Source organism: Saccopteryx bilineata, chromosome 4 (genome assembly GCF_036850765.1).
Source record: "Saccopteryx bilineata isolate mSacBil1 chromosome 4, mSacBil1_pri_phased_curated, whole genome shotgun sequence".
Taxonomy (NCBI): Eukaryota; Metazoa; Chordata; class Mammalia; order Chiroptera; family Emballonuridae; genus Saccopteryx; species Saccopteryx bilineata.
In genome coordinates this window covers 27,172,617-27,187,171 of record NC_089493.1, presented here as the reverse complement: position 1 = coordinate 27,187,171, position 14,555 = coordinate 27,172,617, and the positions used below count along the sequence as shown (strand labels likewise).

At 54.2% G+C, this 14,555-nt stretch overlaps 1 protein-coding gene across 2 annotated transcripts in view; it reads right to left on the bottom strand.

Moving 5' to 3' along the window:
- LTBP2 (latent transforming growth factor beta binding protein 2) overlaps nt 1-14,555 on the bottom strand; it is a 100,575-nt gene that overhangs the window by 8,533 nt on the left and 77,487 nt on the right. The window contains exons 18-30 of one of the 2 annotated variants that reach the window (XM_066277658.1): nt 12,747-12,866; nt 7,505-7,624; nt 6,336-6,458; nt 5,997-6,122; nt 5,435-5,560; nt 4,486-4,608; nt 4,262-4,387; nt 3,717-3,839; nt 2,900-3,031; nt 2,477-2,602; nt 1,826-1,969; nt 746-937; nt 556-639 (exon numbers count right to left, since the gene is read on the bottom strand). In XM_066277658.1, the coding sequence (XP_066133755.1) occupies nt 556-639; nt 746-937; nt 1,826-1,969; nt 2,477-2,602; nt 2,900-3,031; nt 3,717-3,839; nt 4,262-4,387; nt 4,486-4,608; nt 5,435-5,560; nt 5,997-6,122; nt 6,336-6,458; nt 7,505-7,624; nt 12,747-12,866 (1,665 nt within the window). The remainder of the gene's footprint in view (nt 1-555; nt 640-745; nt 938-1,825; nt 1,970-2,476; nt 2,603-2,899; nt 3,032-3,716; nt 3,840-4,261; nt 4,388-4,485; nt 4,609-5,434; nt 5,561-5,996; nt 6,123-6,335; nt 6,459-7,504; nt 7,625-12,746; nt 12,867-14,555) is intronic. The other variant, XM_066277659.1, reaches the window with a different exon arrangement.

The window sequence follows — 14,555 nt, the reverse complement described above, 5'->3', positions numbered from 1 at the left end:
TCTCCTTGCCTCAGTTTCCTACCTAAAAATTGTAGATATGACTACTTAACCTCTTATAGTTGTGACGAGAATGAAAAGATTAATACATTGTAAGGTGCTTAAAATAGTGCTTGGGACACAGCAAGCACTTGAGGAAAGCTACTTCATTTTCTGTTATTTCCTTCTCCAGCTTTAGGGTCAGGGCACTCATACCTACACTACCCACGTTGAGCATGACTTCCCCAGTCACTGGCTCTGTAAGTGAGGCCAGGGCCCTAAGCAGCAGCTCTGGCCTCTCGCTCTTTCCCTATGCCTGTGACTAGCTAATGAGGGCATCATGGTTTGCTCTTGGAGGGTTCAGCTGTGGGGGATCAGAAGAACCAAGGTGGGGTAATATGGACATTCCTGGAGGCACTCCAGTCAGAACTTCCAGCCAAAACTCTGCGGGTCGTCAGCCCTAGGACAGGAATGGGAGTCTGGGACAGCAGGCAGCGTTTCCCAGGGGACTCCTGGAGAACCAGGCTGGGTCAGCTCAGCTGTGTGGAGCCCGGGGAGCAGGGTTTGTGAGGAGGTTACCTGTGTATGTGGTCTGTCCAAACATCCAGGCTCCTTCCACAGGGATGTAGCCTTTACCACTAGGGCAGATCTCACTGAATTCAACTGTAGGGAAACATTCAAGGTCAGAGACAGGAGGGTTCTGCCCCCATTCTCTCAGTGTGCCCTACAGAGCGACCCTGAGAGGATTTGGGACCCCTAGGGGCTCTACCTGAGTCCTCAGCTGGGCACAGGTCACAGGCGTCTCCCCAGCTGGCACCCAGGGTACAGCAGCACTCGGCCTGCGTGGTGTTCCGGCCCAGGAGGCTGGAGCAGGGCGGCTGGCCTTCGTGCCCAGAGTAGCATTCCATGCGGATGGGGCCTGGGACGTGGTCCTCTGGTGGGGCCTCGGGGATACTCTGACCTGTGTGCGTTAGATGCCCCTATTATCGTCTGTTCATGGCCCTCTGGGACAGCCTAGCCATTACAAATTTACCATTTATATACTACTTTACAGGGTACAAAGTGTTTTTATCTATTGTATCTCACGAGAAGTTCTCAACAACTCTGTGTGGTGTGCATTATTATATCAGTTCCCTTTACAGACAGGCCATGGAGACTTGGAAGAACCAAGCGACTTGCCACACCACCAGCTATTCAGTGGCACAGCAGGGGTCAACCCCAGGTCCTCAGGTGCCAGAGCCCCTGCTCTTTCCAGCGTACCACCCCGCCTTCAGCCATTCCAGTGGGGTACCCCCAGTAATAAGAGCACCCCTCTGCCCATTCCTCTGCTTCGCACTCTACCCCATTCACTTCCACCCTTCCTGTTCTAGGTCCTGCTTGCTTTTCCCAAATCAGAGAAGATCCCTGAGTACCAATTCAGCGTGGGGTGAGAGGCTGACCCCACAGCTCTGGGGTGGGGTGGGAGAGGGGAGTTCGGCTTAACTCTTCCTCCAGGCCGCCCTCACCCAGAGGGTTCCCTGGGGTTGGATTGAGGGTCCCGCCAAGGCTCGATCTGTGGCCCCTAGGGCCATCCTAAATTGGCTTCTGAGCTTCCTGAGCCCCTGTAGGGTCCCTCTCAGCCCTGTGGCCTCTGGGCTCTTTCCTGGCCTGGAGCAGACCCCCCCCCCCCCGTCTTGACATCTGCTGCACTCTCAGACTCCTTGCCCCTCCACACTTCATTCCTAAGCTGCACCCCTGCCCACCGTGCCCCAGTCCTGGCCCGGGCTCCCTCTCAGGAGCTGGAGCAGTGGCGGAGTGAGCCATAGAGTGGTGGTACCTAGCGGCTGGGAGGAGAACAGAGCGTGCTCACCTCCGCCCCCTCGCGGGCGGCAGCGTCCCTCCTGAGCGTCGTACTCCTCCAGGTCGCTGGCGCAGAGGCACAGGAAGGAGCCCTCCACGTTCTCACAGAGTGCCGCCCCACACACGGCCAGCATAAGCTCACACTCGTTCACATCTGACAGACATGGGGACAGGCTTGTGGGTGCAGAAGAGGCAGCCAGCCCCTGCCCTATGCCCCTGCCTCCAGCCTGGAGGGCACATACTCATCCCTTCAAAAGAAAGGTCTTGGGGGCAGAGCAGAAGTGAGTATGAGTCAGCAGGAAGGAGGGACAGATGACAGAGGGCATGGGGGGAGAGAGAAGGATGGCAGGCAAGGGTCACTAAATGGTTCCTCCCTCTGCACATTCTCTGAACCAAGGTGTCTCTTGAGACCCTGGGGTCTCTAGAGAAGTGTGGCGCCCTCATTAGTTTGCCTGCTCCCCCTGCTGGTCGAATGTGGCCATGCTTCCCCTAAATCTCCCTGTCTTGCCCACTCTTATGAGGACCCATTATGGAGCCGTGTGACCATGAACATTTCAGGAGGAGGGTCCTGGGACAGCCAAGCTCTGTGGAAATGGGATAAAGGGCCCAAGGTCCTCCTCCCTCCCTGGCCCAGAGCCTAGCCAGCCTTCAAGCTTCTCACCAACGCAGTCCCAGCCGGAGGACGAGGTCTCAAAGCCCTGGTCACAGAGGCAGCGGAAGGAGCCCTCTGTGTTGTCGCAGAAGCCGTGGTTCCCACACAGGGTATCGTTGACACACTCATCTATGTCTGTGCGACAATGGAGACTAGAGTATAGGGTGTGCTCTCACTTTATTTGCTGGGAATGTTTATTTATTTGGTCTATTAGCACCAAGATTGGTGAAAAGTAACTTCTAAACACAGGACAAGAAAGAACTCTAACATTCCTGTCCAATTTTTGTGCAAGTCCTGCTGTATAAAAAATATACGAACTTTCAAACAGCTGCAAAACTAGTGTCCTCGGGACAAAATAGTTTGTAGTCGGACACATGAAAATAGGTGTCCCTATTTTCCGCCCTCCCGCCTCTGACTGCCCTCCCTACTCACCAATGCAATCTCCCGCTGGGGCCGTGTGGAAGCCAGGCTGGCAGCCCAGGACACAGCGGTAGGAGCCAGGGCTGTTCTCACACCTCCAGGCCCCACACACCGGGTCGCCGTAGTCCTCACACTCGTCAACATCTGTCCTCAGAGCCACGAGAAGGAACAGAAGTGTCCAGGTCACTGCTCTGGCCCCACCTCACTGGTATTACAAGGCTATGCCCACAACCTCCAGGTTCTTGATTTGTTCCAAATTACTGTGATCATCTCAACCCCAAAATATCAAGCTCAGGGTCGTTTCCCCTGACCCAGCAGGGATGAACGTCTAAAAGACAGCTCGATGCTATTAGGAAAGCATTGAGCTCTTAGCCGCCTTTCTCCCACCCCCTTCTCCCTATAGCAGAGCACTTTATACTTTTCTTTATAGAAAACCTTCACCAAAGTGTATTACAGGGAGTTATTTTCATATCTGTCTCCCTTGCTCAATTTCAAGATTGCCCATAACTGTCTGTTTGTCCTAGCAAAAGACATTGAAACTAGCAGGTGTTTAATAAATGTCTATTGAATCAGTTTGGCTTTAAAAACTAGATGGTGTGCTCTGCTAGCACAGGGATGAGTATTGTGTTCATTTTGTCATCCGCGCACAGTCCCTGAGTCAGCAGAGGCTCAGTAAATGTATTATCCATTGGGTGACTGATGTGCGGAAAGTGCTCTGCTTCCTGGAAGCTGCCGTTCCTGGTCCCAGTGAGTGGAGGACCAGGCTGGGGTGGAGGTGGGCGGGAGTGGGCAGAGCCCTGTCCCCCCCCCCCCCCCCGGAAACGCTTACCCACACACTCCCCGCTCTCTGGGGAGGGCTGGAAGCCAGTCTCGCACAGACAGTTGAAGGAGCCCTCCGTGTTGACACAGTTCCCTCCCAGACACCGGTCTGTGACTGCACACTCGTCCACATCTAAAATGGAGACATCTGTCAGCAGCCCCAGCCATGGGTCCCGGGGCTCGGGGCAGCTTCCTGTGGGCCCCGAGTAGCTCATAGGAGGGCCAGGGAGTGGCTCGGGGTAGGAAAGGGCTGAAGATCCGAGGAAGAATTCAGAGCTGGAGATCAGAGGCCAGGCTGAAGGGAAGAGCCCTTGAACGGGGGCTCTGCCAAGGGGAGAACGATGACACTCAAATAATTCAAAGGGTGCATGCCTGCTGTAGACATCGTAGAGGCCCTGGGGAGAGAGTCCCTCCCTGAGACTCAGCCCCTCTCCTTACTGTCAGCCTCCCATTCCCAACCCCGGGTGGGACCAGGAGCATTTTCTTTCAGTACTCTAGACAGAGCCTCTAACGCCCCCTGCTGCTGACAAGACCATGGCCAGGCTGACTCCTCACCCTGGCAGCTGGTGCCTCCCTCTGCGCTGACAAAGCCAGGTGCACAGAGACAGAAGAAGGAGCTGTGGCTGTTGAGGCACTCGCCATGGGGCGCGCAGTGTGCCTCTCCTACGCACTCGTCCACATCTGCAAGGAGAAGACAGGCAGCGGTGTCCCCTGTGGATGTTCCGCCTCCCCACACACTCACTGCCCCCTGTCCCTGTGGGGGGACCTAAGCCGCTCACCCTCGCACACAGTGCCATTGGCCAGCTGGAAGCCCAGGGGACAGAGGCACTGGTAGGAGCCAGCCATGTTCTTGCACTCGCCCCCAAGGCAGTTGCTCTGGAGGTCTGCACACTCGTCCACATCTGCAGGGTCACATGGGAGGAAGGAAGCCGATGGCAATAGCTCCCAAGGACAGGAACCAAGGGGGAGGTTCCCAGAGGGCCTGGCACCTGCCTGAGGAGTCTGGCTCCATGGAGGCATCACCCCCTTATAAAGCAGCACTGCGTGGAGAGGCTGGGGAAGGAGCCTTCGGGGAGCAGGATGACCGATGCTCCCTCCCCTCTGGCCCCAGCCCAGCAGGCTCCCCTGCCTCTTGGCTGGGCTTCCCCAGCTCCTCAGACAGTGCCCACCTTGAGGACACTTGGCCCTCTCAGCAACACTGGCCTAGGCTGACCAAATCACACTGCCCTTGTGGCTGAGATGGCTTAGATTTTACTGAGAAGCAATAGGAAAATAAATGGGAAAGAAACCAAGGAAACAGATACACAGAACTGAGAAGATAACAGAAACTAGATTCTTCAAGTTGGCCTACAGGTTTCCTGGTACAGCCAGTGTTTCTTAAAATACAGCTCCAGCACCCACCCTATGAGGAGCCCTTGGGGAGCGTGTCAGAAAACAGATCCCAAGTCCGTTCCTCCCCCAACGGCCTGCCCCAACAGAGGTGAAGTTAGCAGGTTTGGGACAAGGCCTAGAAAGCCACACTATCCTGGCGGTGCGGCTACACACTGAAGCTTGTGATCCAGGGGTGTATTGGTTCCTAAACCCAGACCTGTACGTGTCTGCAACTAACCCAGCATTCGAAGTTGGCGGAGGGGCCTCTGGTCTGGGAACAGCCTCTGCTGTGTCCTGGCCACTCCCTTCTCTAAGGGTGAGAGGCTGGTCTTCCTCATCTGCCACAAGGGCTCTTACCTTCACAGGTGTGGCCTTGGGGGCTGGGCTGGTAGCCCTGGTCACAGTCCCTGCAGGAGAAGGAGCCGGCAGTGTTGGTGCAGACTCCTGAGGGGCAAACTCCCGGGAAGGCGCATTCATCTAGGTCTGGGGCAGATAGCAGCTGGTCACCTGGGGGCTCGGGAGGGCTCCCTCTACCTGGGGAGGCAGGAACCTCCTGCACTTCTGGCCTCCCTCTCTGAGATGGTAGAACTCTCTCCAGACCCCTGCCTGGGGAGGGGCAGGCCCTGGCTGTGGACCTCTAAAGCGACCCTGGCACCCTTCCCTGGAATGCTCCTTGGGCAACCTACTGTAAGCTGTCCTCTTGTCTCTGTGGCTCCCCTTTGCTTCTGTCCTCACTTCTAAACTTGGGGATTATGACAACAGATCTCTTTGGGGCCAAGTCCATGTATAGAGTCCTCTGGCTTAGGCTGGAGACCCTCAGCATTAGCCCAAAGGTTGGGGACAAAGCGAGTATTCTTTGGAAGGTAAGAGGGCCTATATTATATTCTTGGTCCCTCTCTGCCACCACCCCCCTGGTTACCTTCACAGGCAGTGCCGTCTTCATTCACCCAGTACCCACTCTCGCAGGCTGAGCAGGCGAAGGAGCCCTCAGTGTTGAGGCAGAGGCCTGTGGGGCACGAGGCCCGGCTGGCACACTCATTGACATCTGAAACAGGTCATTGAGTTCTGTGTGGGCCTTGGGCAGCAGAGACTGACAGGTGGGCGGGGCTAGGGGAAAGGAGCAGTCTCAGCAGTGATGTGCGTTGGGCAGAACAGTTAGGGATGGGGATGCAGGGACCAGGTTGGACTGGGGGTGTGCGCGGGGGGGGGGCGCTGCAGACGGGTGTGTTGTGGAGGAAGGTGCTTCAGCACCTTGTACCTTGGCAGCTCTTCCCATCTGCGGTGACCTCATAGCCCTGCTCACAAGAGCACCTGAAGGAACCCTCCAGATTGTTGCACCTTCCATGGGAGCACACCCCGGGGCTCAGACACTCGTTCACATCTGGGGGAGGCAAGTCCAGGAGAGCGAGCTGGCCTCCTCTCCTTTTGAAAGCGCCGTTGTCAGGCTAAAGCATCTCTAGTAGGAGGCCAGGAGTCACCCTTCAGAGGACCCACAGGCCACTCTGGGAAGGCCGTGATCGCTCCTGCTCCTGGCCCCACTCACCCACGCAGGGCCGGATGCCTTCCCCACTGAGCTCCTTCATCTCTCTCTAGTAACACCAAGGGCCCTGCATATGCTCTAGAAAGGGGTGCCAGGTCCCTCATCCCTGAGACTGGCTTGGCCCATCCGAGGACACCCAGAGAGAAGTGTCCCAGGCCCTTGACTCCTTACAGTGGCTCTGAGCCCCTCTGGCTTCCTACCTGCCAGCCAGACTCACATTCTCAGCCTCATAAACAGCTTCAATAGGTGAGTGGGCAATGAGAAGAAAGGCCTAGCTATGCCTGGATGGCTGAAGGGCAGTGCCAAGGGCCTGGGAAATGTCTGCCCACTCCAGACCTCAAAGCGTCTATTCACAGCTCAGTACCCCCAGCATTCTGAACCCTGGGCCCTTCTTCCTGCGGGGGCTTAGAGGAAAGAACATTCCTCCTACAGCTGACAAGCAGGCGCTCTGGTTCAGTTAGGCCTTGCTGCTTAGACACTGCTGATGGGGTACAAGAGGACTAGAAGGTCCTCCTCCCAGGAAATTCAGGCAGGGCCTGGCTGCTAGCTCATGCCACCAGAGTCGGCCTCTCCCTAAGGCGCTTGGCACCTCACTCCACCCAGGAGCTAGCCACAGAGGCTTCTGGGACCTTCGCCTCTAGCTCCTGAATGGATATGACCCAGGAGCCAAAGCGGCCCCTGCCCTGGCTGATTCAGAGAGCCAGCCCTCAGTAACTGAAGCACACCCATCTCATGCCCAGCGTCATCTGGGAAGCCAGCTGGCTCATGAAGAACAATGGCCTCCAAACCACTTCCCTCTGCCCACTTCTCTCTCTCCCTGTGTGTGGGTGCAACCAGAGGTCCCAAGGCCAAATGGTCCTCTCAGCGCCTTGGCAGGCAGCCCTCACCTACGCAGCTCCCGCTCTGGCCCCTGTAGCCCTTCTCGCAGGCCAGGCAAGTGTAGGAGCCAGGGGAGTTGACGCATCTCCCATCAGGGCAAGTGTCAGGGTGACGGCATTCGTCGATATCTGCAAAATAACAGCCGCCGCCTTGGTCATCCTTGGGGACCAGAGCGCTCGGTATGTCTGTAAGACAGCAAATCCTGACCCTGCCCTTGGCTGGGGAGAGGGAGGAATGTCAGTTTTCCTACGGACGGAAAATAGGAAAAAGTGAGTATTGTCTTGTATTCCCAACTCCACCTCCCACCCGCTGTCCTGGACAAAGAGGAGATGGAAGCACTTTAGTAGGGAAAGTCCCTGGGTGGGCGTGAGAGGCTGAGGTGACCGCCAGCTGTGTGTGTGTGTGGGGGGGGGGGTGAGCAAGTGCCACTTCATGAGCTGGACTTCTGGGAATGGCCTTCGTATCTCCCTTGGTGACCTCCTGTTTTTGTTTTGTTTTGTTTGTTTGTTTTGTTTTGATTTACAAGTGGTGATAATTACTGGGATTGTACGTGCTGGGCCCAGTAGGCCTCAGAATAGATCACCAGCTAGGTGATGAAGGCAACATGGGCTTCCTGCACCAGAAACTGAGGACGGAAGATGACCAACGGGCACTGAAGATGGTCTTGGATGTGGCCAAGACCGGCCCCGAGGCTGACGCAGAGCTAAGGGTGCACACTGGCAAGGTTTCTCTGCTGTAGAGAAGACTTTTCTTCCAGCCCAGGCCCACGGAGGGCTCCCAGCACCCACTCGACTGAGATCCAAAAGAATCCACAAGAAAGAATGAGCTTGAGCACCAACCAGACAAGCAGGGGAGGAGGGGACCCAGGAGGGAGAGGAGGAGAGTGACAACAAGGAGGATGGGGATCTTGCTTTCAGGAACCGCACACAAGTTTTTCCTGATGTGACCTGGCATTGTGGGGAGCCCCTAGCCAAGGCCCCAGAGGATCTAGCTGAGTTAGGAAGGCCATGACCCAGGAACGGAACTCAGGCTGGGGCTGCGGGAAAGCACTGCATCTCCCAGACTGAGCTCCAGAGGAAACAACAGATTTTATTTATCTTCTTCTTCTTTTTTAAATTGATTGATTTTAGTGAGAGAGGAAAGGAGAGAGAGACAGGAATATTGATCTGTTCCTGTATGTGCCCTGACAAGGGATTGAACCGGCAATCTTGGTGCTCTAGGACAATGCTCCAACCATCCAAGCTATCTATCCGGCCAGGGCTGTTTTAGTCTTCTTAAATGGGTAATTGTCATTGTCTTGGAGGAAGTCTACCCACTTAGGCAGAGTCAGAGGCCCTCTTGCTCAGGAGGAACACCTACTTGGCCTCATGGGAGGAAATATAGGAGGCCGAGCCAAGGGTCAGAACACAGGGTTTCTACCTGGGACAAAAGCCAGAAGATATTATTATAGAACAGGACACAGGCCCTGCCTTGGAGAGTGAAAATGAGTCTCCCCAGAGATTGTTAGCAGGAGACAGGACACATCAAAGCCCTCTGTCCCAGGGAACCAGGGCCTTCTCAAGGCTGAACTTTCACCCTGAGGGTCCAGACGGAGAGGAAGACATTCACAGGGAAGGTGGTTAGTCAAATGGGTATCTGCCAGAAAACACAGAGAACTCCCTGGGACACTGAGATAAGGCTCATCTCTGGGAAAAGGGCAGCCCAGAGCCTCTGGTTGGGTGTGGTGACACCAAGCCGAACTGTTCTGAGGGTTTCTGTAAAAACAGAGATGGAGAGAATGAGACAGAGATGGAGGGAATGAAGGATTTAAGACCACCACTGCCTGACCTGTGGTGGCGCAGTGGGTAAAGCGTTGACCTGGAAATGCTGAGGTCGCCGGTTCAAAACCCTGGGCTTGCCTGGTCAAGGCACATATGGGAGTTGATGCTTCCTGCTCCCCCCCCCCCCTTCTCTCTCTGTCTCTCCCTCTCTCTGTCTCTGTCTCTCTCTCTCTCTCTCCTTTCTAAAATGAATAAATAAATAAATAAATAAATAAATAAATAAATAAGACCACCACTGTGGCCACCTAGGAGACAGCAGCCGGCACCATGGCCTGCTGGCATCGGCCGAAGTACGGGCGGTGGGGGGGGGAGGCTGGACAAAGCCATTGAGAATGATAAGCCACCTGCTTCAGAAAAGTGAGGTTTTGGGGATGAAGAAATGAGGAACAAGGAGCAGACAAGGATCCTCCTCTAAGACCACACTGAGAAACAACAAAGTCTCTGGATCTCTACCACAGGAATCAGGCTGTGTAGCAAGGAGATTAGATTTGCCAGGAGCAAAACCCCTGAGGTCTGTCCTGCCCTGAATTATCTGGACACATCTATGGAGGCGGTGCACGAGGGGGTCTCATGCTGAGGGTTAGGAGACTAGTGGCCCTAATGCTGTTCACGAAAGTTCTAGCTCTTTCTGGGCCACAGAAGGCTTGTGCCTGCCTCCTGGTCCCTTGAGGTTGGGTGGGACCGGGGGACTGGACATGTGTGATTAATGAACCAAAGCCTTTAATTGAGTGTGGCGCTGCCGAGTGCTCTCTGTTCCACGGAGACTGCCACATTCAAGACACTGGCTGTCCCTCCTGCCTGGTTCTAGAGCTGGGCAATGTGGGGCGGGACGCCCGGCTGACCCACGGTGGACATGCCGCATCGGCCCGATAGAAAGTTTGTGTGTTCTGAGAGCATTTGCATAGGTTATCAGTTTGGCTCAAATAAACTTATAAAATTATTATTTTTTTTAAGTTGCTGTATTCTAAGTCATTAGGCTGGGGGTTGTTTGTTAATGCAGCGAAACCTAGTTTATCCTGGGAGACCCCTGCTGACTTCCTTCCTCAGAGCCCCCGCCAGCGATGACCGCTCATGAGAGGTTTGGCTGCCTGTGGCAGAGTGAAGGCAGCAGAGCAAAGCAGCCCTTAGTCTCCACCTGAGCCAGGAAAGGCCCCTTCTGAATGGGAGCTATTTGCTAAACCAATCAAAAGGACCCAGATAGACTGCATGAAGCGGAAGCAGGCCCTGGTAAAGGCACCGGCTCTGCTGTCACCAGACATCACGAGGCTGTTCCACCGGTCCTTTGGTGCCTGGAGTGCAGCTAGATTTTTCTGCCTAGTCTAGGGCTTGAATTTTGATCTCAGATCATGGTAGGTCTGGGTAGGTTTCCCTGGTCACGAGGGCGAGAGCTGTCATTTTTATTGCTGTATTCCTGTGACTGGAACACAGCTGGCACTTGGCCAATGTTTGTTGATCAAACAGTGAGACCATGTGACTAAATATCTGAGGCTGCCGCAGAGACCCCAGGAGACCCATGAAAACAGGCATTTCAGGGACCAGCTCTTCAACCAGCTGTCTATATGGAGAGAATTCAGGAGCTCCTCCACCAGCGTTTAGCCTTTGCACGAGGAAACAGAAGGGCACCCGCCTCTCTGTTCCTTGTGAGAGCACAGGGTGGGGAGGGTGCTCAGTCAGGGGCCAGAAGCTAAGGTGACCTTGGATGTGGGTGGGGGACAGCAAAGCCCTGGCAGTCTGCAGGGCAACAGCCCCTCTCCGTGGGAACCCAGAGTCCTGGTATGACAGACATGCCATTGAGACTTTGGATGGGCTGCTGTCCAGACCACTCAGGCCGTTCACCAGAGACTCTGAGTTTCAGTGGAGAGAGTGGTTTCTTAGCTGGAAAAGGAAGAAAGAGGGAGAGGAAGTTGACTGGGCTCCCGGGGTGATGGGCCGGTCTGTGGTTACTGATGGAAACCTGGAGACGTGTGCAGGCTGCATCAGTCTTTCTTTCAGCAGGTTCAGAGTGCCCGCCCTGGGCCGGGAGCTCAGCCTGACCTCCCAGCGGGACGTGCGTCTGGAACCTTTCCTCCGGAAGGGCATGGGAAGTCTAGATTTGGATAAGAGTGGGGCCCTCAGCTGGTAATACCTCCCCGTGTTCACCGAGCATCGCGTGTGCACACAGTATGGCTTGATCTAGCGAGGCCCTCACAAGAGTCTCTGAAATGGGCACGATGGTTTCTATTTTCAGACATTGAGACAAGAGCCAAACACAGGTCTGTCTCTGCCAGAGCCTGCGATCTTAACATGAACTAGGTAGGATAAATCTGATTTTTTTAATGTCCTAGTGTTGGCTTGGTTCGTGTTCTTTAGTGTAGTTTTTCTTTTTAATAACGTCTAAGGTAATATTCATCATGTTGTGATGTTTAAACGAGGTAATTAATCTACCTGGTATCTAGCACAGTACCTGGCACACAGCAGGCGCCCTTCACATGCTAACTGCCTTCACTCTCCGTTCTCCCGGAGATGCCAGGCTGCCTGTCTCCATCATGACAATAAAAACAAGGGGCTCTGGCTTTCATCACACAGGCTTGAGTTTTAAAGGGGGAGCATCAAGAGGTAGGCGTTGAGAGGGGAAGGTGACATGCGGGGTGGGGCTGCAGATAGAATTTTCTGTCCTACAACCAAGCCACCTTTTGCTAGAACCTTTTAGGACTCTGGACTTTGCTTGTGTGGTAGTGGCATTGGGAAGGGGGGCTCACCCTTCACAAATCCCACAAGCTCATCCACAACACTCTCACTCATTCCAGGCAAGTTCTGGCTAGGAAAACCTGGGAGCTGGGAGGAGACTGGGCCTAACCTCTGACCTGGGGCAGGATTTCCCTCCAGAGAGAGCCTGGGTCTACCCTCATTCATTCCTGTCCCAGCCAGTCCTGGGAGCACACAGTGATAGGGCTGCCAGGAGGTGGCGCCATAGTGGCAATTTCATGCCAACTGGCAATGTGTCAGCCATCTTTTTTGGCCTGGAAAAGGTAGCAAGAATTGGGGCTCATTCATTCATTCAATTAGAATATGTTAGCGGTTTCCAACACACAGATGATTGTCATGGGCCATCTAGGATATGGTCCAGTCCTAAGGGGCTCACAACCTAAAAGGTTTAGCAAGAAGGCAGAAGAAGAGCGACATGGCTCAAAGTGAGAAGCACAGGTGTACTGAGGCATGTCACCGGGGCCTCACGTACATAAAGTTGCTTGTGTTTTCTGCTTCAGAGGCTAGACAGGATACCAAAATATCATTGAGGGGATGGAAGGGCTTAGAAGTTCCAAGACAGGTCTCTGTCCATAGGCGTGGGCTTGGCATCAAGGGGCCCAGTCAAGGACAAGCTGGAAGGGGAGTCAGAGGCAAGCAGTGCATGGGGAGGGACCAGTGCATGGGGCAGCACCCAGTTCCTTACCTTGGCAGAGTCCCTTCCTGACCATGACGTAGCCCTGATCACACTCGCAGTGGTAGGAGCCCTCTGTGTTGGTGCACCGCCCCCCGCGGCACGCCTCCGGCTGCTCGCACTCATCTATGTCTGCAATCACATGGAAAAGGCTGCTTGCACTTATCTATGTCTTCAGTCACATGGGGCCAGCCCTGCAGGGGGTCCTGGGGCATCCCTTCAGAGGCCAAGAAAAAGGACACCCATGCTCAGGCCCAGGAGGAGAAGGCATCCTTGCTGTGGCTATGATTGGCAGGGGGTTTCTATGCCAGGTCAGAGACTGACCTAGCTCAGGCCCCTGCCAACCCCTGAGTTCATTTCTCCCAAGAAAGTTACTTTTGGGGCCCATGGGGACCCTCACAACTGTCTCCTCACCACAGTGCAAGGGCTGGTCTTGAGGTCAGGTGGCAGTCCATAGGACATGATCTGAGAAAGCCAACAAAGTCCCCCTTCTGGCCCCAATACATCCCCCGTATTGGTTTGGTCCTAGAGGTCTTACAGACCTTTTTAAAGGTTAGGGATAGTAAGAGACAGCATGTTGGGCAGCTGAGGAACTACCAGTGAGGCTTATTCCATTGTCCCAAAGCGCACTGGTGCTCCATGATGGCTCAAAAGCCGAACCGTGGCCACGCCACTCTCTTGCTTAGCCCATACCAGGGTTCCCCACAGCTCAGCCTGCCTCACACGGCCTCTAGCCCCAGGCCCCAGTCTTGCTATATTCCCTGATCCCCCCTGGTCCACCCTCTAAGCCACTGGTCCCCAACCTTTTTTGGACCACAGACCAGTTTAATGTCAGATAATATTTTCACGGACCAGCCTTTAGGGTGGGATGGATAAATGTATCTCATGACCGAGACAAGCATCAAGAGTGAGTCTTAGATGGATATAACAGAGAGAATCTGGTCATTAAAAAAAAATAAAACATCGTTCAGACTTAAATATAAATAAAATGGAAATAATGTAAGTTATTTATTCTTGCTCTGCGGACTGGTACCAAATGGCCCATGGACCGGTACCAGTCCGTGGCCTGGGGGTTGAGGACTACTGCTCTAAGCCTTTGCTCACACAAATGCCTCTGCCTGGTTTGATGGCCAGCAGAGTTCTCTCATTTTGAAGACTAGGTCAATTAATCAACTCTGTGCTGCTCTGGCCATGCCCCACTCCCTGCTCCACAGTCAAATTAGTGCAGGTCTCACCTTTGCCCCCATCCCCAGCACTGGTTCAAAGACTTCACAGAGTCCTCGTGCAGATTAAGTGAGATGAAGGTGAAGAGATTAGCTAGGGCTTGTTTGGCACAAGGAAGGCACTGAAGAGATGTCAGCTGTTGTTATTATCACTATAGCATTTAAACGACCCCATTAAATCTAAACTCCTCAGCTGGGAAAGTAAGATCTTTTATGAGCTGCCCCCTGCTCTTACCTACGTTTCTGCCCCCACACACCTCCTAGCTTCACCCACACAGGAATTGCTTCTGAGCTTCTGCACATGCTGACTCCTTGCCTGGAGTGGTCTCCCAACCCACCAGCAAGGCTGTCTCTAACTCATCATGCAGGTGAATCTGACTTCCCTCCAACCCATATGGCTCTTCCCAGAGTTCCCTTAGGACCCAGCCCTAACTGTTCATTTACTTGCTTTTTGCTCCCTGACTACCAAGAATATGCCTTATCATCCTAGTGTGCCCAGTGCCCAGCACAGGACCCTAAAAGTGTATATTACGTCAATGTAATGATAATAATTTGCTTGTGGACAGTGTTTTCCTCTGATCAAGTACTTCATAACACT